General features: G+C 44.0%; 1 protein-coding gene across 1 annotated transcript; it reads left to right on the top strand.

Annotated features, from left to right (window-relative positions):
* The first annotated feature begins 1,025 nt into the window (after positions 1–1,025).
* On the top strand, positions 1,026–14,874 carry angptl2b (angiopoietin-like 2b). Its single transcript, XM_080766250.1, has 5 exons — positions 1,026–1,557; positions 6,904–7,838; positions 10,980–11,173; positions 12,188–12,458; positions 12,942–14,874. Exons 2-5 carry the CDS (start codon positions 6,929–6,931, stop codon positions 13,139–13,141), a joined length of 1,575 nt encoding a protein of 524 aa, XP_080622376.1. The 5' UTR covers positions 1,026–1,557; positions 6,904–6,928; the 3' UTR covers positions 13,142–14,874.
* The last annotated feature ends 5,749 nt before the right edge of the window (positions 14,875–20,623 follow it).

Below are 20,623 nucleotides of genomic sequence, written 5' to 3'. Positions count from 1 at the left end.
AAAGAGCATTTTTCTCCCGGTGAAATGTCAGTTGTCACGTCATATTTTTTTCAGTTGAAAGTAATTATTGGTGAGCAAGAAAGTTGTACAACGAGGCATGAATTAGGCTTAATTCTTGAGTTTGGATTGTTTGAAGTAGTTGCCAGAGTGCATGAGCTTAAACTACCTTCTAGGCGGTGAACCAGGGCACTCACGAATCCAGTCCGGAGTGCTGGAGTCCAGTTTTGCACTTTGCTATGATTACCTATGCATACTGTATGGCTGAAGAAAGCCCAACAAAAATAAGTTGTACTCTTATGTTGTTTGTTCTTAATGAAGACGTAACACTAAAGAAGAACCTTCTTGAACCTTGCTCTCTTCCCAGCAGCCACAGCCGATCTCACACTAGATACATCTCACTTCCAGTGAAATCAACGGTCGACTATCCCCTCACCAAAACCTGGCCTAACACCTGGATCAGGGGTTTCCTGAAGAAGTGTAGCCTATAACCTTTTCCCCTCTGGGGCGACCATTTTCATTCAGGGCCAATTAGGATCCTATCACTGTGACTTCACCACTGCCATGCACTGCCATAACAACCAGCCCAAGCCAGAAATAGTGGCAGTGGAAAACCAGTGGACAGTGGGGGCAGGGGCTTGGAAATTTGAGTAGTGTGTGTGTGTGTGTGTGTGTGTGTGTGTGTGTGTGTGTGTGTGTGTGTGTGTGTGTGTGTGTGTGTGTGTGTGTGTGTGTGTGTGTGTGAGAGAGAGAGAGAGGCTTATGTCTCATGCTTGTGGATCTCTTTTGTGCCAAGGGGAGGAGGGGAGGAGAAGGAGCCCCTGTTGCTTTAAATAAGATTTAGTTGTTTTCTCCAACTGGTCAAACAGGGGTTAAAACAGAAGAAAACAGGGGGAGGACCTCAACTCAATTTATCTACCAACTGAAACATTGTGCCAGTGGATTGTTCATCACTTTACAAAAGCTCTGTGTGAGAAAGAGAGAGAGAGAGAGAGAGAGAGAGAGAGAGAGAGAGAGAGAGAGAGAGAGAGAGAGAGAGAGAGAGAGAGAGAGAGAGAGAGAGAGAGAGAGAGAGCGAGAGAGAGAGAGCAGAGAGAGACTGCCTCTTGAGCCATGAGGCAGAAGTGATGGATACAGCCCTCAGAGAGTGACAATCTACTCACAATACACCCTGGACTCTCTATAACTCAGGAAATTATGCTTCTATAAATCTTGTCAGGTTGTCCAATTCATTTGCAAAGTGGATCTTTTCTTTTTTTTTTACATCCTGCTCCATGTTTACCAGTCTTTTCAGCAAGTTGAACTTCTCTGCTGATCTAATGAAGGTGTTTTAATATTAAGTAAAAAAAAAAATACATCTTCTCCACTGGCGGAATGGACTCAGGTGACAAAGAGTGAGTAGCGTGCACAGTGCGGGCAAAGTGCGGGCAAGGGGGACGCAGGACAACAGCAGCACACCAGCTTTCACATTTGTGATGACTTTCTACCAGGGGAAACTTCAATCAGCTCTGCCAAGGCAAGGCAACTGAAGGAGCCTAATCAACAGTCTACAATTATCTGGTAAGCAATAGGTGGCTATTGACATTCCCTTTTGCTCTATTGGTGACTTGTGAAAGTTTGAAGTGTGGATGAACTTTCAAAAAAGAAAATGTTACTATGGAGAAATATATGGTATAAATAACCAAATATTTAAGGTATTATGGTAATGTATAAATGCAATTCTGTAATTATTTCAAAATGCCGTTAGACCTTTCCAAATCTTAATCTTAATTAAGATGAACCAGTCATGAACTAACTTGATTTACACATGGCAAAGGGCAATTCAACAGTCTTGCCACTTCAACCAGGTGGTTGACTCTAATGGAGACAAAGTAGAGAGGGGTCATTTCAACACAGGAAGATGCTGGGAGAGTACGCTCTCCGGGGCAAGTGGCCATTAACTTGTGATAAACTATCAGCTTGTCACAAAACATGGGCATGTCACAATAAAAAAGATTGCACAACACAAAACAACAGGAATTTGAACGAGAACTGTAGGCTACAAGCTGTATATTTTAGGTTTTGCACAATCAAAATCTTTAAATTCATGTGGTAACACGAAACAATTGTCTCTGTAAACAAGGGATTACTGTAAAACCGTTTTCTTCGTTAACAGAAAACCACAGTCCCCTCTGAGTACAAAGAGAAATGCTTTTAAGAATGGCTGTGTCAAGCAGTCAGTGGCTTCAGGATGTGCCCCTGGGCTCTTGCGGACAGGCGAGCAGCTTGTTGAATCCCTGCTTTGTTTCTGTGGCCAGAGTGCTGTTTGGATAAGGGGGCTTTGAGGTAGAACGCTGGAGCTTATCGAAACAGTTCCTGAGACCCCCTGCCTCACGGTCTGACTGAGATCACAAGTGGGGGCACGCAACAACACAGAGAAAGAATGATGCATGGAAACAAAACCGAAATGTGGATGTAAATCACTCCTGTTCCATGGAGAGCCAAAACAAACGCTATCCTGCACCGTCTAATCAAGCAGGTACAGGTTAATCACGTTTCAAATGTCATGTTTCGGGGCTTACAAGGATTACATGCTTGAGGAAAGAATGAGGTCACCCTCAAGGTAATGCAATATCACAGATTACCACGAGCAAATTGAATCTGACTCTGATCCAACACATATTGGGTGTCGTACGAGGGGCTCTGCCAGTTCTCCGCATAGTTGGTGCTAATGTGAACATGCGGCACAAAGCCGCCTGCAAAGCGCCCGTTCATTTCAGCCACTGACAAATGAGGCGTTAAGCAAGACGTGTTGTGAGCCCCTAGTCTAGATGATGATGATGATGTGATTACAGTGCCTTCGGTCAGTGAGCGGGACGATGGTGCTGAATGGGGTCAGGGTAGATCTGACTTGTAGGGCAATACAGTAGGTACAGCAGGGTCTATACGGTAGTCTCTCTTTGTCTGCCACCACCATTGACTCTGCATGTGAGTTGTGGCAGCTCACTCTAATGAGGTGGCTAGAATGTGAGGAATGCCATGCTCATGCTGAAATGAGAGGGGCTGGGGGTGAGACGCATCGGCTAGACTGAGCGGGACTGCTTTCCTTCTAATTACCGTGTGCCCGGTATGAGTAAAAAGCAACACAGCAGCACGATGCCGTTCAGAGACACGCAGACCTACACACTTGCCTGCTGCGGGTGATTTGGAGTATAATTCGTTAAATGCATGGAGGATTCGTTAAATGCATACAGTACATGCAAGATATTTCAATGTGTTAATACTTTTCATTGTTTGAAATGCATTTTGGATAGATGGATAGATGTTGATTCTGATGACATCACCGTCCACAGGCAAATCAGTTTGCCTGTGGACCGCTTATTGAGGCAAATTATTCAGAAAACCCCAGAATACAGAAAGTCTACTGAATGTTCAAAGTTCTAAAAAGACCTGCCAATAAAACAGTGAATGGGAAAGTTGTCAGTGTCCTCTCCTCAGGTATTGAGCGTGACTGTGACAGGTATGGTGCTGTGTGAAGTGTCCTCTGGGCGTGACTTACAGTATATGTGTCACTTCTCAACACCAGTTAATCATCAGGAGCTATTGGTCAGTCAATGGCAGCTTGTTATAGCGATGTGATGTTTTGATAATAATGAGCCATGGTGGTGGTGGCAGCGGGAGTGGAAATTGGGAGTGGACTCACTCACTGTTGTTCCCCTTGGGACGGGCAGCCTGTGGATGGGTTCATGACACTCTGTCTCCTGTGAGACAGAAGGACCTCTCTTTGGTGATTATGAGCACATAATTAACAGAAAAAACTGAAACGATATGCACTGTGCATGTACACACACACACACACACACACACACACACACACACACACACACACACACACACACACACACACACACACACACACACACACACACACACACACACACACACACACACACACAGAATACTTTATTAACAGTTTGAGGTGCAGAGGTTGGTTTACAATGATTGTTATAAGGATAACACAAAAATCCCTAGGGGCTTGTTTCCATTGTGGTCCACGCATGCACACACGCACACAAACTTCAACGCACGCACACACACTTCACTGCATGCACATGTGGCGCACACATCACAGCACGCACACACACTTCACCGCACGCACACTTCACCGCGCACACACACACGTCACCGCACACATATACCCTTCACTGCACGCACGCACACACACCTCACCGCACGCACGCACACACACTTCACCTCACACACAGTCGCACACACACACACCAGACTTCACCACAAGCTGTAGAAGATTTCCCCTTAGCTTTGAGGTGTATAGGAAGGAACCTACTGTATGGAAGGAGCCTCTGGGCTAACCACGTCCAGCATGGGACTCCTCCATGGCAGCAGCATGTAGCGCACAGCAGGCTGCGTGTCTCAGACACATATCTCATATTCCAGGGAGAAAAACCACAGCAGCCGCTGGCCAAATACAGCCATCAGCACTTGAGATGAGACGTGAGCCTGACTATGTTAGCTTGGTTTGGGCTTACTGATAGGCTATTATTAGTGACTTCTGTAGACTTTGATCTATATGGTCACATCATTCCTGAGCACAGTAAGACAATCTGCCATTTCATTCCACGCTCCATCATATTGACAACTGAGGATCTGTGCTGTGGTAAAACATAATGTGTTACATTCTCAACATGTGCTGAGGTGATGTCATGCTTCTTCGGCAGCATTAGTGCTACGAAAGATACTGCATTGACAGAGGACCGCTTCTAAGTAAAGTCTTCACATAATGTTTAAAAACAGGTGCCTCTGTGGGAAACAACTGGCAAATGCGGGTGCCTTTTTCAGTGAAATCGATACCGCAGTAGTAATCTGTATGTGGGTAACTGTTCTGATGAAGGTCTGATATGTTCAGACAGATCTTTGCTCAGATAGACCAACAGTAAACCAACAGGGTGTGAGGGTTTCATTTCTAAGTAAGCCGTTGCAGTAACAAAATGTGTTTACACATTCTATTCTAGATGGATATAGCGGACCGGGTCAAAGGCTTGAAGGGTCATATTCTTGGAGAGCTCCGCATTTCTCTTCTCCATGTATCCAACCTAATGTGCTGGCCATGCGCCCAGAGAGTAACCAGACAAAACCACAGCTCCCTTCTGCTTTTTGAATGGTCAGTTATCTTTCTCATACAGTATAGGGGGCAAGTGGAGCACAAGTGAGATTGACAACCACTCCTTCCAACACTGCCCAATATGTGCCATTCTATGCAATGCTTTCTGATCGGAAAAGCTCCTTCTGGCTGAGGGGAGGTGTTGCACAGGACTCCTCTGTAATCCAATATGCAGCAGCTTTCAATTAAAGAAGCCCCAGGGGCTTGAGGGCCTTGTTATCCTTACACAGGAGTCACATTCTCCTTTGCACTCAGTGGCATCCCCCTATGCTTCTAATAACAGCACATCAACCTTCAAAATGCTGGCCCCCGCTTGTTTTTCTAATAAAAATGCCTGCACTTTGGATTCAGGGTACCAACAGCCCAGAACCTAATTTCAATGCGTTCCTGAGGAAAATTACGAGTTGTACCTTGAAGGTGCGGATGGAGACAGTACTTGTAGAGTTGTCTAAACACGGTCATATCTCAGATGTTGGCAGTGAAAACAAACAGAGCCAGATAAGGTTTGGGTTGTATAACACTCCCATTAGGCTGCTTAGTTTGCACGCCAGGTGGTAAAGTTGCGAAAGGTTCATTCCCTTACAGGCCTCAACTCTGCTTGGAACGGCAGAGTGCAAAAAGAGACACAGGGGAATATTTTATTATTACTGCTTGCCTCGTCAATACAAACTCATCTGCCTCTTTTGGTAAAGGCTGTGGTTCAGGTCTGATGCAACGAGATCAATATTTAAAACAGATCCACGAATAGCATCATCTGAGTGTCTCACATTTTCCATAAGCAAAGGCGTCCAGGCCCGGGGAGAGAAGATAGGAGTGTTTTCATGTGTGTCAAGGCCTCGCAGTGGCAGTCACCCAAGGAGAACCAGAGCCGGACGCCTAACTAAAGCTAAACACTCTCCCTTGACAGCAATGTAGCAAAAGCAGCCACTGAAGAGATCAGCACGTCATTAGGAAGGATTATTAGCTTTCAAACAGTCACTACTAAACACATTTGATAGAACAGAAAGAGAATTTACCCAAACCATCGGTGAAAGCCAAATGTCCACTGTCCACAATAAATTAGACAAAGTGTCTTAACGGAATACTTTTGTGTAATTTTATTATTTCAGTAATTATACATACCCTGACCCAGTGCTGTTATGACCACACCGAGGGTCTCCTAAATTCACAACACACCATGTATCATACATTTTTCATTTATAAATTGCATATTTACATATTTATATAACTCTGTGGCTTATTATTACATAATTCAAAGGCACAGCATCCATTGGTGCACTCAGCAGGGGACGTGTATACAGTTTCATTCCAGCTCTAATCCTTTCTGGTGGCCTATATTTTGTGAAATCTCTAATGACCTGCAGCCTTCCCCTGGTTGGGATATGTAATGAATAGGGCTTCCCTGGGCAGTCTGAGTCCCTGAGCTGTGTGCCTGCCTGCTTCTGTCGAGTAATAGACACTGCGAACAGGGCATCCTGAGGGACAGCCTGTTTCTGGTCTCAATCAGACAGGCTGTAAAGAACTCCATTGATGCTCTAGCTGGCAGACAGCAAGGAAGCATGGAAATGGTTCCATGAGGCTTGCACTGAGAGCCCATGTCCCAGCAGGTCTGCTTAACATGCACTTTCTCTAGGTGCCAACTGCAAGTCATTAATGACTCTACTGTATGTGGTCAATCTCAACAAGATGTGGTGGTACGCTCTTTTAACACATATATTTTCCTTGTCCCTATTCCATCCCTGTCTCAGGCGTCGGTGAGTTTTACCCAAGCTGATGGCGCTCCCTTCAGTGATTCTGCTGGGCCTGCTTCTAACATATGGACTGGTCTCTGGGGCCGAGCAGTCTCAGACGGACCCCACAAAGGACCAGGCCGGTGGTCAGGAGAAGGTCCAGGAGTTTGAGAGCAGCGACGATGGCCTGGAAAGAGAGTTTCTATATGCGGGAAGGACCAAGCGTGCTCCACCTGAAATGCCACAGGACAAGTGTTCCTACACCTTTATCGTGCCCCAGCAAAAAGTAACCGGGGCCATCTGCGTCAACTCTAAGGACCCCGAGGGCCAGCTGGAGAACCGGGTCAACAAGCAGGAGCTTGAGCTGCTTAACGTGGAGCTGCAGAAGCAGAAGAGACAGATTGAGACATTGCAGCAGCTGGTGGAGGTGGACGGAGGTATCGTGAACGAGGTGAAGCTGCTGAGGAAGGAGAGCCGCAACATGAACTCCCGGGTCACCCAGCTGTACATGCAGCTGCTGCATGAGATCATCAGGAAGAGGGACAATGCCCTGGAGCTGGCTCAGATGGAGAACAGGATCCTCAACCAAACCTCTGAGATGCAGCAGCTGACCAGTCGATACAAAGACCTGGAGCACAAGTACCAGCACCTGGCCACCCTGGCCACTAACCAGTCTGCCCTCATCGCTCTGCTGGAGGAGCAGTGTCAGAGCCGGCCCGCTCCCCGCCCCGCCCCCGTTCCCCAGCCCAGACCACGGCCGCATCCGCAGCCCCCTCCGATATCGCCGCCACTTAACAGACCCTACCAGCCTCCCGTCATGCCGCGCATCAACAACCGAGATCACATCACCAACGAGATCCAGAGCGACCAGAAGTCTATACCGCCGGTCCTTCCCACCATGCCCACATTGCCCGGTGCGACGCACGGCCCCTCCACCACCAACAAGCCGTCTGGTGAGTGAGTCTTCCAGTGTCACATATGAAAAGGGTCCTTTCTTCACTAACAAAGGGAATGTGTTGTAAAAGTTCCACTTATGTGGAAAAATCAGAACTGGTCATTTCCGATGAAATCTCAACCAACCAACAAACAGCAAACAAACAGCGGCTGAAAACAAGTGTGTGCGTGTGTGGTGTGTGTGTGTGTGTGTGTGTGTGTGTGTGTGTGTGTGTGTGTGTGTGCATGCGTGTGACTGTGTGTGTGTCAGGCTCAGCTCCAGGATGAAATGACTGAGGGTGCAGTTGAAAATGGCGAGGGGGCACACAATTTTATACTGTATGTACATGAAACTTAAACTGAGGGGACAGAATTTGCAACTGAGGGTGCATGGCCCCCTCTGCACCCCATGGTGCCGGGCCTGGTGTGCGTGCATGCATGCGTGCGTGCGTGCGTGCGTGCGTGCGTGCGTGCGTGCGTGCGTGCGTGCGTGCGTGCGTGCGTGCGTGCGTGCGTGCGTGCGTGCATCAGAGTGTGTCTGTGGATAAGTGGGTAGATTTCTATATGTGTATGTCCCCACTGGAACGCCTAATCATTAATCACAAGACAACACCAAGTGTCCATTCTTTACACAATTGTCAGCTTAAATAATAATTCCCACGCATTCCTCAACAAAAGGGCTCTCAGGCAGAACAGAGATGCTGTTGTCTAGACGCCTTTGAGATGCATATAATGATAGAAACCACAATTCAAAGCATAGTGAAAGGGCAAACACATCGTGTGTGTCTCTATATATGGCTAGTTGAAGCCAAGCCCATGGGTTTCCCAAGTATGCTATTCGAAGGGAGAGATTTTAAATCAACCCTAAATGGTGTTTTTATGTTATAAATTGCTAAAGAATACGCTTTTTATTATTTGCTGCCCTCGTTTGTTTTTCAGAAGGCCTTCCTTTGGTCTCACGTCGAAGAGAAAGAGAGGGCAAACTAACAAAAATAAATCCCATAGCACTACTTTTAAGTGTTTTCCATTGACATTTCGTCCTACCACTTGCTGTTCTCACTGCTGCATGTGAACAGTGCTCTTTGTTTGTAATGTGTGAAGGGACGTAAGCAATTTCCTGCCAACGACCGTGCAACTTACACCCCAAAAGTGACTTAAACATGAAGGGAAAAAAGTCCTTTACAATTAGGAAATGAGAGAGAGAGGAGGAGGGGGTGTGAATGAGTGAGAGAGAAAGGGAGTGCACTAGACAGAGGAGAAAGCGAAAGGGAGGGGGTGAAGTATGGACAGATAGAGATAGAGTCAGTGTGATGTCATTTGTTCCAGTTTCACCACAGGCAAGAATCAGTCAGATGTTCCACCAAAGCTGCAGACTTTATCAGGCAGAACACAGCAGGGCGGCACTGGCTTGTGTCTGTTATGTTTCTAACACAGAGAGATGGATACCTTCCAGAAAACCTTAAGACAAAATAAACATGAACTGTTTGCCACTTCATCCCTAGTTTCTGAGCAGCAAATAGGTTCAGAATCAGTGGTCTGTGCCTTTTGTCATTGTATACAGTATATGACAGTACCGGTAGTAGGAATTGTTCATCCTTGTCTTCCAAATGCTACTTTTATCAATGGCCTTCCTTTCTTCCACACGCCCGTGCGAAGGCGGCGCACGCACACACACACACACACACACACACACACACACACACACACACACATTTTTGTATTCGTAAAAAAGAAATGTGTGCGTAAAAAAAATCCGTAAAAAATAAAAAAATAAACACACACACAACACACACACAATCCTCCACTGTCTTTCGCACTCCAGCTCTCTCTTTTTCTTTTTACATGTCTCACGCACACAAACTTTAGATGCAACCACCGTCCCTACATCTCCATGTGAACCTTAATATGTGTGTCCATTGTATTTGAGCACTTTGTAAACGGGCCAGTTGGCAAACCGAACAGGTGTGAAATCTCAGAGAGGTTAAACACTTTTACAAAATTCACAGCCAATTGGAGCAGGGGAGCCAGTGGCCCCATTAGAGCATTTTTCCCCATATCAGCCGACTTGGGATCTTTAACGGTAGGAAAGAAATGGCACACAGGCAGAATGCCAACCGCTCTCACTGATACGGTATGGTTTGGAGGAGAAAACTGAGCCCAATTGAACATGTGCAGAATCTAACACAAACCTCAATAAATCTTACCCAGCATAACAATGTTAAACACAATACTTCTTAGACTATGGCTGTGGTCAGTGTTTCCATTCAGATCCGTTTTCCCCAGTTTAAGTCATAAAACAGATGCAAATGGAGTCAAGAGGTCAAACACAACTGAGTCATTTTTCTTTTCTTCAAGCTTAAGGGTGATTTATACTTAGTTGTATGCCGGTGTCGCACCGAAAATAGCAGATCACAATGCGTACTGCCACGGCGACGCATTGCAAGGTTGTTAATCGTCTGTTTTCGGTGTGTGTGACAAGGAGTGCAACCCAATATAAATCAGACATTAGACTGCCATTACACTACACTTTTCCATTCACAATGTGACCTCCAAATGCTACCACACACTGGTGATGTAAGGCAAGGACTTTTCAAGCATTTTCTTAAACGAATCAAATCCCAAAAGTCCACTCTATTCAACACAATGACGTAAGGCCCATAAGAAGTCTGACCACTGAACAGTGTACTCCCGCTGAAAATGAAGCATATTCCGATTCAAGTAAGTCTAACATGCCTAAGATAATTTCAAATGACTTGATCAAAACAGCGATCAAAACAAATGGCATGTTTTATTTGAGTACGAGCCCAGTTCAGTGAAACAACAGCCACTGAGGAGAAATCACCTGGTGATCTATTGCTTGTGCTACTGTTTCATCACTGAGTCACGACTCGCCTTGCCCACATGCCAGTGTTGCTTTTGGCCGCACAGCCCGCAACCATTTCCCTTGTGAGAGCAACAGCCAAAGTCAATTCCACCCTTAAACTGGGAGCATTCCCTGCAGAAAAAATGTGATTCCCTATGTCTGAATAACTCGGTCTGTGTAGCGATTACTCCATGTCCCCATCTTAACTCTTGTGATATTCTGTGATGGTGTGAGGGGGTCATGAATTTAAGTGAATTGTTTTCAGCCCCAATTCTAATGCACCCATTGTGCTTCACAGGTCCATTTAAGGACTGTCTGCAGGCACTGGATGATGGCCATACATCCAGCGGCATGTACCTGGTGAAGCCAGAGAATGCCAACCGGCTCATGCAGGTCTGGTGCGACCAGAGGCACGACCCAGGCGGCTGGACTGTGATTCAGAGGAGGGTAGACGGCTCCGTCAATTTCTTCAGGAACTGGGAGACGTACAAGGTGTGCAGACCCGGTGCCAAATTAAAGACCTCATAGTTTGAACGAGGATTTGTGAGGCTCACGTGTGTTGTTTTGACTCTAACCAGATGTGAGTGAATCATGAGTTGGTAATTGCCGAGGATTTGAGAGTGCCTGATTTGTTACCTGCTAAGGCTCTGCTCCAGTCAATCACTGGCCTCATGACTCATAACATCCAACACCGTCAGTGAAATTAGTTCATGCACGACAAGCGCTCATGAGAAAAATATGTCAGAGACAGCCTGCCATTTTAGAAACAAATCTATCAATAGTTGATTTGACACTCATGAAAAATGTTACTTTTGGAGCATGCGTGGCACAGAAATGACTTGTCATAGCGACAGAACTCCAAACAAGCAGGTCTGTCTGTGGCCACTGGCCAGAGTTAAAGAGAGACTGTTACCAGATGGAAGGGTAATTTATCATTGTGGGTGCTTGAACAAGGTGAAGCAGTTCAATGAGGTATACTAGATTTCAAGCTAACAATTTACACAGGCTCTGATTAAATCCTTGACAAGGTCAATAGAACGGATCTTTCCAGGACCTTAACATTAAACCCTAAACCACAAGGGATACCGAATAACATTTGTTCTCTTGCAGAGGGCCTTCACATGATTCAAAGCATGTGCCGAGTAATGGGTGCCATATACCAACACATAAGCAGAAACACTATAGCAGGATAAACTGTGTTACAGTATTTCTGATCCCTCTAACTAGACACACTGCAGGCAACAGTTCTTTCAATAACAGGATAATAGTGGAAACCTGGGCACACAATGCTCACCATAAACCAGACACATGGTCCATTTGCTAAGATATTCCCTGATAATAACCAACACCGTAAAATAACTAAATCTACAATTACCTCCCACACATGGAGGCACGACCCTGAATTACCCCCACGACACCAACAGTTTCCAAGCCATTAAAGAAGAACTCTAAAAACGTTGAGTCTGTTTTGCTGACAGCGTTGTCTCTCATCTCTTCCCCTCACAGCAAGGTTTTGGCAATATTGATGGTGAATACTGGCTGGGCCTGGAGAATATCTACTGGCTGACCAACCAGGCAAACTACAAGCTACTGGTCACACTGGAGGACTGGTCCGGCAGGAAGGTGTTTGCGGAGTACGCCAGCTTCAGGGTGGAGGCCGAAACTGACTTCTACAAACTGAAGGTGGGCCGTTACCACGGCAATGCTGGAGACTCCCTCACCTGGCATAACGGCAAACAGTTCACAACTTTGGACAGAGACCATGACGTGTACACAGGTGGGAGTTATGAATGATGACGACTACACATATTTTCTCAATAAACCCTTTTCACAGCTGACAGTTTGATGGGTAAACACAGCTGATGGTAATAAGATTATGTTTCATTTAGGTGTTGCTGCGTGCGAGCATAGGCCGTTACTTTCCTGTTGTTGACGTCATGCTGGCACACTGAAACACCTAAATAAAGTTTTTACCTGTTAAAATGGTCCACTATGTGAATTCGGACAGTTTTAACAATGAATAAGACATTGCCAGGAAAACATAACATAAATAAATCAAGCAAAAATGAAGCCCTTATGATTCCAAGGGCAGAGTGTGTGTCTGTCTGTACTGTATGTATACGTATGTTTTTAACTACTTAAGCCCTACTTAGCAAGCTCGTTGAGTAGCGAGACAATGCGTTTGTGATCTTGTACTGTAGATTGTACTGTATTTTTTAAGACTATTAATGAAAGTGATTACTTATTTGCCTCTTCTCAGGTAACTGTGCCCACTACCAGAAGGGAGGTTGGTGGTACAATTCCTGCGCCCATTCTAACCTGAACGGAGTTTGGTACAGAGGAGGACACTACCGCAGCCGCTACCAGGATGGAGTCTACTGGGCCGAGTTCCGAGGCGGCGCCTACTCTCTGAAGAAAGTAGTCATGATGATCCGTCCAAACCCAAATACCTTCCACTAGGCATAAGAAAAAACACTTGTATGCCGCCGTCACTACTCGAGATCCTTTTTCGTAGTGCCTAAAGTCCATTCTGTTTCATGGAGTGGCACCTTTAAAAAAGCCAGTTCACAAAGAGGAAGAGGAGATGTTGAAAGTGCAATATCAAAGCGTCATGCTTGAACTATTCGTGAACTGAACTCTGGTACTGTACCTCCCCAAAGCCCCTACAAATATGTGTATCTGATTTCAGTGGGCCTTACTTTTATGCTTTTTTATGCTATACTCAATATAGCAATGTGCCAATTGCTCAGGAGACGTGTCCGGTACACTGCCTTTGATCCAGTGCTAACCTGGAGTTTGGGATGAGAAACCTGCTATGTTGACTTGATATGGCCAGTGTTTCCTCTTGATTTTTGCATAAGAGATAAAGACCTTGAACATCATTAACGGTTTCGGTAATTCAGCAGAGTACAAATTCAGTATATTGTAGCATAGCACAGTAATTGTTTTTTTATAACGCAATAACATGCAGATGAAGATGACACAGGAAACAGTATCCAGTGGCTAGCTTTTTATTTCATTTAAAGTAAATTGCGGGTGTTTAACTTAAGGGATAATCAACGAGGAGCCATGCAGTTATTAAAGAATAATGCATGGTGTGGAGCAGTGGTTCTCAAAGTGGTTCTCAGGGTTCCTTGAGGGGGTTGAGAGTGTACAAATGGAACCAATTTGTACACCCTCAGAATTACAGGGGTCTTTGAAATTAAATGGTTTGAGAACCATTGGTGTGGAGGCTCGTAATCTTGCTGAGGTTAGTATGTTTATTTTTCAATTGCCACATGGCTCAGAGTTGGCTGTCCCACTCATACCATGGCCACTGATCTACAATTACAATATAGAGTAGTGTTTATTCATATTTTGGGGAAATTCTCAATATAAATAGAAACTCTGCATTTGCACCATACTCCTCAACATTGGAATAGACATTACCATAGTAACAAATAGTCGCTAAACTCGCCATAGAAACAACCTGTTTCGACGCACACACACGGACGCACGCGCACCCCGTACGTTTTATGTTCCCCAAACAGGTTACTGGTAAACGTTATGTTGAATCCAATGCTTTTTTCAGCTTAATTAACTGTTCAAACAGATGAGGCCACTACAGCAAAGCTGTACGGTTTATTAGATTGCACACCCTCCGGCCAGTCAGAATCGATTATTATCTGTGGCCATGGTATAAAGAAACAATAACAATATTCCTGAAGTGTGAGGCCGGTGTTGATAATCAGGTGAGTGTTCTTCATGGCACTATCATATAACATAAAATACAGTAAGGTTACATAAAGCACTGTTATTTTCCCTTACCTGGTATAACAACATTTGATTTTTTTTCTCATAATCATTACTTTCAACAACTGATTACTGACTGATCGTTCTACGTTATTTGGACAAGCAAAAGATCCAAGAATACGTATGAACTCGATGATTAATCAACCACAAAACCTTTATAGAACTGCAGTATCTTCACAGTCATGTCTTAAACAGGCTTTTTACATCATTTGTTGTTTTAACAGGTAGGCCTATTCATTTGCTTGTATGAATCAAGCAGTCTATGTACTGTATAAATATATTGGTTTGTTGATGTCAATAGGTCCAACACGTTGTGTCTGTACATAAAAGATATTTGTAATATAATGTAACAAAATCTATCATGTATCACAATTATGTTGCAATAAAATATGTACAGCTCATGTCTTTTTTCTATTGTGTCATGATAATCAGATTTCATGCTCAATACCGTTACATTGTGTTAACATCCATAATGCTAACACAACTACAGCAGATGAGAGAACACAGCTGAGGAATTACTAACCTAACCTTTAACCTAACTCAGAATCTAGAAACATTCCTTCCAGTAATAAAAAAAGCATTTGGAATTCTTTTTAGCACACCACATAAAGTTTTACAGTCCACTCAAATCATTTGGTGTGAATGTGCCATGTCATTTCTCCTGACAATACCCAGCCTCTTCTGACTTTAAAATGAGTGTGTTCACGTACAGTACACGATAATCATCACAATCCAACTTGCAGTCTATACATGACTGATTACTTAGTATTTTCTTTGACAGAAATTAAATTCATGTCATGCCATGGGCTAACGTAGCATTCTCCTCCAATGTGCGGAACCCAGCGAATTACTGTAGCATCACAAGTGGTCTGTATAATATTGATGTGTTACTGAGGCTGTAATTCAGGCAAAGCACAGAGGGGCTGTTTGCTGTCGAGGCCTCCCAAAGCAAGCCAGGGCTCCATGGGATCTGTGGGGATTAGGGTGATTATCAAAGACATTGTCATCTCCGCTAACAGTGCCTCTGTGGACACTGTATCTACAAGAAAGGAGAGACAGAGTCTGTGATATATCGTATGTCAACCACAGAAGGAGTCAGTGGAGCAGTGAAATAAAATGAAAAATAAAATGTGACAGGCTGTAAAACCTCACACACGAATTAGTCCCTTTTGCTCACAGCCGACAACCTTTATTGCGCCTCGTGACAGTGAGATTTCCAAAGGCTACTGGAAAATGTAGCAATAAAAGGAGAGCGAGGCAAACACCCGAGCAGTGCCAGTGCACTGACTAGATAGACTAGTATAGGTGACATAAAGGACCGAGCAGTGCCAGTGCACTGACTAGATAGACTAGTATAGGTGACATAAAGGAGAGGACAAACACCCGAGCAGTGCCAGTGCACTGACTAGATAGACTAGTATAGGTGACATAAAGGACCGAGCAGTGCCAGTGCACTGACTAGATAGACTAGTATAGGTGACATAAAGGAGAGGACAAACACCCGAGCAGTGCCAGTGCACTGACTAGATAGACTAGTATAGGTGACATAAAGGACCGAGCAGTGCCAGTGCACTGACTAGATGGACTAGTATAGGTGACATAAAGGACCGAGCAGTGCCAGTGCACTGACTAGATAGACTAGTATAGGTGACATAAAGGAGAGGACAAACACCCGAGCAGTGCCAGTGCACTGACTAGATAGACTAGTATAGGTGACATAAAGGACCGAGCAGTGCCAGTGCACTGACTAGATAGACTAGTATAGGTGACATAAAGGAGAGGACACATTGGTTGGATCTATTAGTGTGCATTCAGTGTACTAGTTCATTAGTTAGGTCCCATCTGTGTTTTGTTGTGTACTGAACCTTACAGTGAGAAATTCCCTGACGCCATCTGATAAAGTCCCGATAAAGTACAATCCACCCAGTAGGGAGTTGAAGCAGGTTAAATCCCTACGAATTATTTGCAGATCTGTCTCGGAATTGAAGTTTTGATGTGTCTTAGATAGATGACCCTGAGTTCTCACTTAAGAGACTGTGATTGTTAACATTTCCATGCTGAGTACTGTCAGTATAGAAAAGCACGTCCTCCCAATGAAACCAAACTTGACACGTTAGTGTTCTACTTTGCCAGAGTTAAGATGGATAGTATACCAGTAAAGTGACAGTAGCCAAGACACTGGTCCCACTACATTCAGCTGCTGACAAACATTGGCTTCTAGAACTGGCACACAATTCAAAAGCTACAGAGGCATTCTCTCCTAAGATAAAAAGAGGCGTTGGATTGTACAGAGGAAGACATTCATCTCCAGGCCTGTCACTATACTGTCAACTGACTTTTTGCTGAAGATGAATGGAGCACAGCCATTGCAAATTCAATTGAATCATTGAATCAATTACTCTGATGTACAAATTTGTGCAACAGTAATTACATGCTGAAACTCCACGGGGCAACTACGCATGTAATCTTTGAATCAATCAAAGGCACAAGATTTATCTGTGCGAGTGTAAAAGTCAGCACAGTGTTGTTTTCTGCATGAAATTCTAAGTTTAACAGTAGGATGGTGGTGGTGCTTCATCGTCTCCATAAACAGAGAACCGTCTCTTTGGATGTGGTGTCTGTCTGAGGAGGACTCACCACGATGGAAAACCTTCAGCGAGGGTGGCCCATGCAGCCCCCACTCTTTCACCAATGTGCTCACTCAGCATCTAGAGAACCACATTTCCTGAACCTTCAAACCTGAACCTTCAAAACGGACTCACATTGTTGTTTCACATCTGTATAAGTGTGCACTTTTACTTTTAGTGGAATCATTTTTCACTTCTTCTTTTTCTTTTTCCTAAATCCCCCAGCTCCTACTTCTGGAGATATTTCATTTTGTCATATGAATGGCACAGTCAATTTAGTCAAGTATTGCACAGTGTTACAGTGAAACGTACAGTATTCATTCAAGGTTTTACCATGCTCAGCTCAACTAATGCTAACTTTGTTACTTTTAACTAAAGTAGCCATTCCCAAACATATAATAAATTAATGTAATAACTGATACAAAGTTTTGCTGCCTGCACATGTCTCCAGAAAAGGTATTGTTCTGTGTCTTTTCAAGAGTAAAAAAATCACACCTGTGTGAAGTGAGTGGTGCAACTCTGTGTGGGGGTCGCCGGAAGTTCCAGACCCACAGGACCACGGCCAGGGTGCCGCCCCACGTCCGAAACGGTAGAGAAATGAGTTACCATGTGGGGGTCTCCGGGGATCCCCGGGGAGTCCCCGGAACATTGAGACCCCCAGGAACCATGTGGGGGTCCCTCTACTGTACCCGAGTCTACTGTACTGTACAGTCACACCCGAAATCATCATATATACAGTTAATATGTGCGTGTGTGTGTGTGAGTTAGGCCTCTTTTAGATGGCGACCATCTCCATATAACACGTCAAAGTCCTGTTGCGTTCTCATTTTTTTGGACCATTTACATGAGAACGCACACTTGAATGAAAACGCTACAAAGTGCATGCATATATATGCCAGGTCGCTAGGTGGCGCGTGTCCTTGTGGGGTCCGTGTGACGCAGCGCATATATAAACCATATACATAAGTCACGCATGCGTAGAACTACTTCCGTTCTTCTTCTACACAGAAAGTAAACAAACGTTGCGTCCTCATCACACCTCCAGCAAACCAGACTATCCGACATGGTTGTTGTTGTTCGTTTCCCCTAGCAACTGACGCATGCCTATGACACCATGTAAAAACGTAGGACACGGGTGAGCCGACCAGAGCTGACGTAAGCCATGATGTCACAATTTTTGCGTATCCACCGTTTTGCCTGTTTATATGGAGACCATAGGAAACGGCGTTCTAAAAGATTTCCACTCTGGGAGGTGGTTTCACTTCGTTGCGTTTTCACCTCCTGTGAACACGGTTCTCGTCTAAATGACAGCAGCAAACGATACTTTATTTTGCCGTTTTTTATGAGCACCTTAGGTTGCACACAGGTGGTGAAAAACAACCATGCTATTTTCGTGCTCATACCCAGGCACCCAGTCAAGCACCCAGCCAGGAACCCAGCCAGCCACACACATAGCTCCGTAAGGGAGTGTTTGCACCACTAAAATATATATTACTGTAAAAGTGGTTTAATATGCACCGTATAAAAAGTATTTTTTCAGCTGCGATTACTTATTAACTTTAATTTGATAAGTTTAGGTTTTGATAAAGTTTAAGTTAATTCACAAAATAATGATAGGCTATGTCTGAATATGGAATAGCATAACCATGATGGTTATTGAGTATTGGGGACTCTTTCGTGAGACACTTCTGGTATGCCTTATCCCCGTTTGAATAACATTCCACTTAAGGAATTGTGGTTATGATTTATTTGAGTCAAGTATTTCTGCACTGTTTCCATTTTTCAATGAACACAGCTTCATGCGGTCGGGATAGGTTAATAGCTCTAACATCAAACACTATAACGATCCTTTGACAGGGAGCTGAAAATATTTTTTCCACTGTGTGCATTTCAAATTTTCCAGTAGCTTTGCCTCAAGGCCACAGAGAAAGCACTCTGTTCATGCATGCTCGGTATCTTCACTTATGAATTAAGAGAAAAGGAGTACAGTACAATTATGAAAAAAGTAGCATTAGCATTGTCAATTTACCTTTACTGTTAAACCTTATATACTTTGTAGAACTGGGCCCCCTAGGGCTTTATAATAAGTTAATAACGCTAGGTCCACTACTTTTCCCTGTACAACAATGCTTGTGGCCAAAAATATCTGATCTACAAGCTCAATGCAAGCGTACATAGACAATTTTTGGCAAATGTTGGACCCAGGTTCAATTGGGTAACCCTCCCCTTCCTATTTTGGGCATGTTATTTTAAGTGAAAATCTTTGAAGCTCTTCGACAAATCAAGATTTCTTTTTTTAAAGTTTGCCATTTTTTTAAAGACTTTAAAGAAAAGTGGTTAAACCTCATACGGTATATTATTGTGTGTTGAGAGTAAGACACGAGTCACCAAAAACTCATTTGATTCCAACAGTTATTAGTGAAAGCGTGTGCAAATAAAGCATCACCATCCATCTTCCTGTCGTCTCCCCTTTCTCTGGACCTCCATCCATTCTCGTCCAGTGTGAGGGCTCCATCTTTCTGTCATTATTAACCACTGTGACTCATACTGTCAAACTGGCTGTGATAAAGGGGTCGTGTTATCTGGATCATCTCTTCGTCTCTGTCATCACGTCACTACGTAATAGAGCTTTCCACTGCGGTGGCATGTGACAGAAATAGAGACCACTGCCTAAAGCTTTGAAATTACTGTTGTCACACTCCAAATCAGCAAAAAAAATGCAGTTCTGAACAGAATGGAAGAACTAACAGTTAGACGCTATAAAAATGCCATGTCGTAAAATGCTAACCAACATCTTTTTTTACCGATCATTATTCAAACCATTCTCGATGACTGTTGCTAAATTATTATCACACACATGGAAGTTATTAGACAAATGCAAAAAAAGAAACAGATTATAATGTGGTGAAGGTTTTCTCTAAGAGAATAATGTCATCATTGTTTATTACTGACACAGACGAAGAATATATGTGGGACAATTTCGTTTTCCAAAGACTCAGCATTTGAACTGTGTATGAACTGATTTCAAGCCGTGGAGATGTGCAGATCTGCTTATAGCTTTACAGTCTGGGCTAAGCAAAGAGCACTGACGCCATGGCCACTGTTTCAAGTGCTTCCAACCAATGTCTGTGTCTGTGGTTTCTCTGCAGGGAGCTGACAGGAAACCTGTCATAATGGAAAGATTCCTTATCTATGCAAAGAGAATAAAACAGAGCACTATAGAATAATAGAATTTGACAGAACAGAGTGCTATAAAAAATAGAATGCTTGAAAATGGAATAGAATAGATGATCACAATTTACAATTTAGGCATTTAGCAGATGCTTGTGTCGTGTCATCCAAAGTGCAAGGTTGGATTGGTTGGAAGTGTCTGGTTGAACCCTAGTCAACTAACAACTGGGTATGTCAAATCAAGTCAATTGTATTTGTATAGGCCATTTCATGCAGGTGTAAACTCAATGTGCTTCACATTAACCCCTTAAACCCTATGGCTTACACTTCATTGACCAGTGTCCCACGGTTC

This window comes from Protomyctophum bolini (genome assembly GCF_963924005.1).
Source record: "Protomyctophum bolini genome assembly, chromosome: 6".
Classification (NCBI taxonomy): domain Eukaryota; kingdom Metazoa; phylum Chordata; class Actinopteri; order Myctophiformes; family Myctophidae; genus Protomyctophum; species Protomyctophum bolini.
This window is presented reverse-complemented; position numbering and strand designations above follow the sequence as displayed.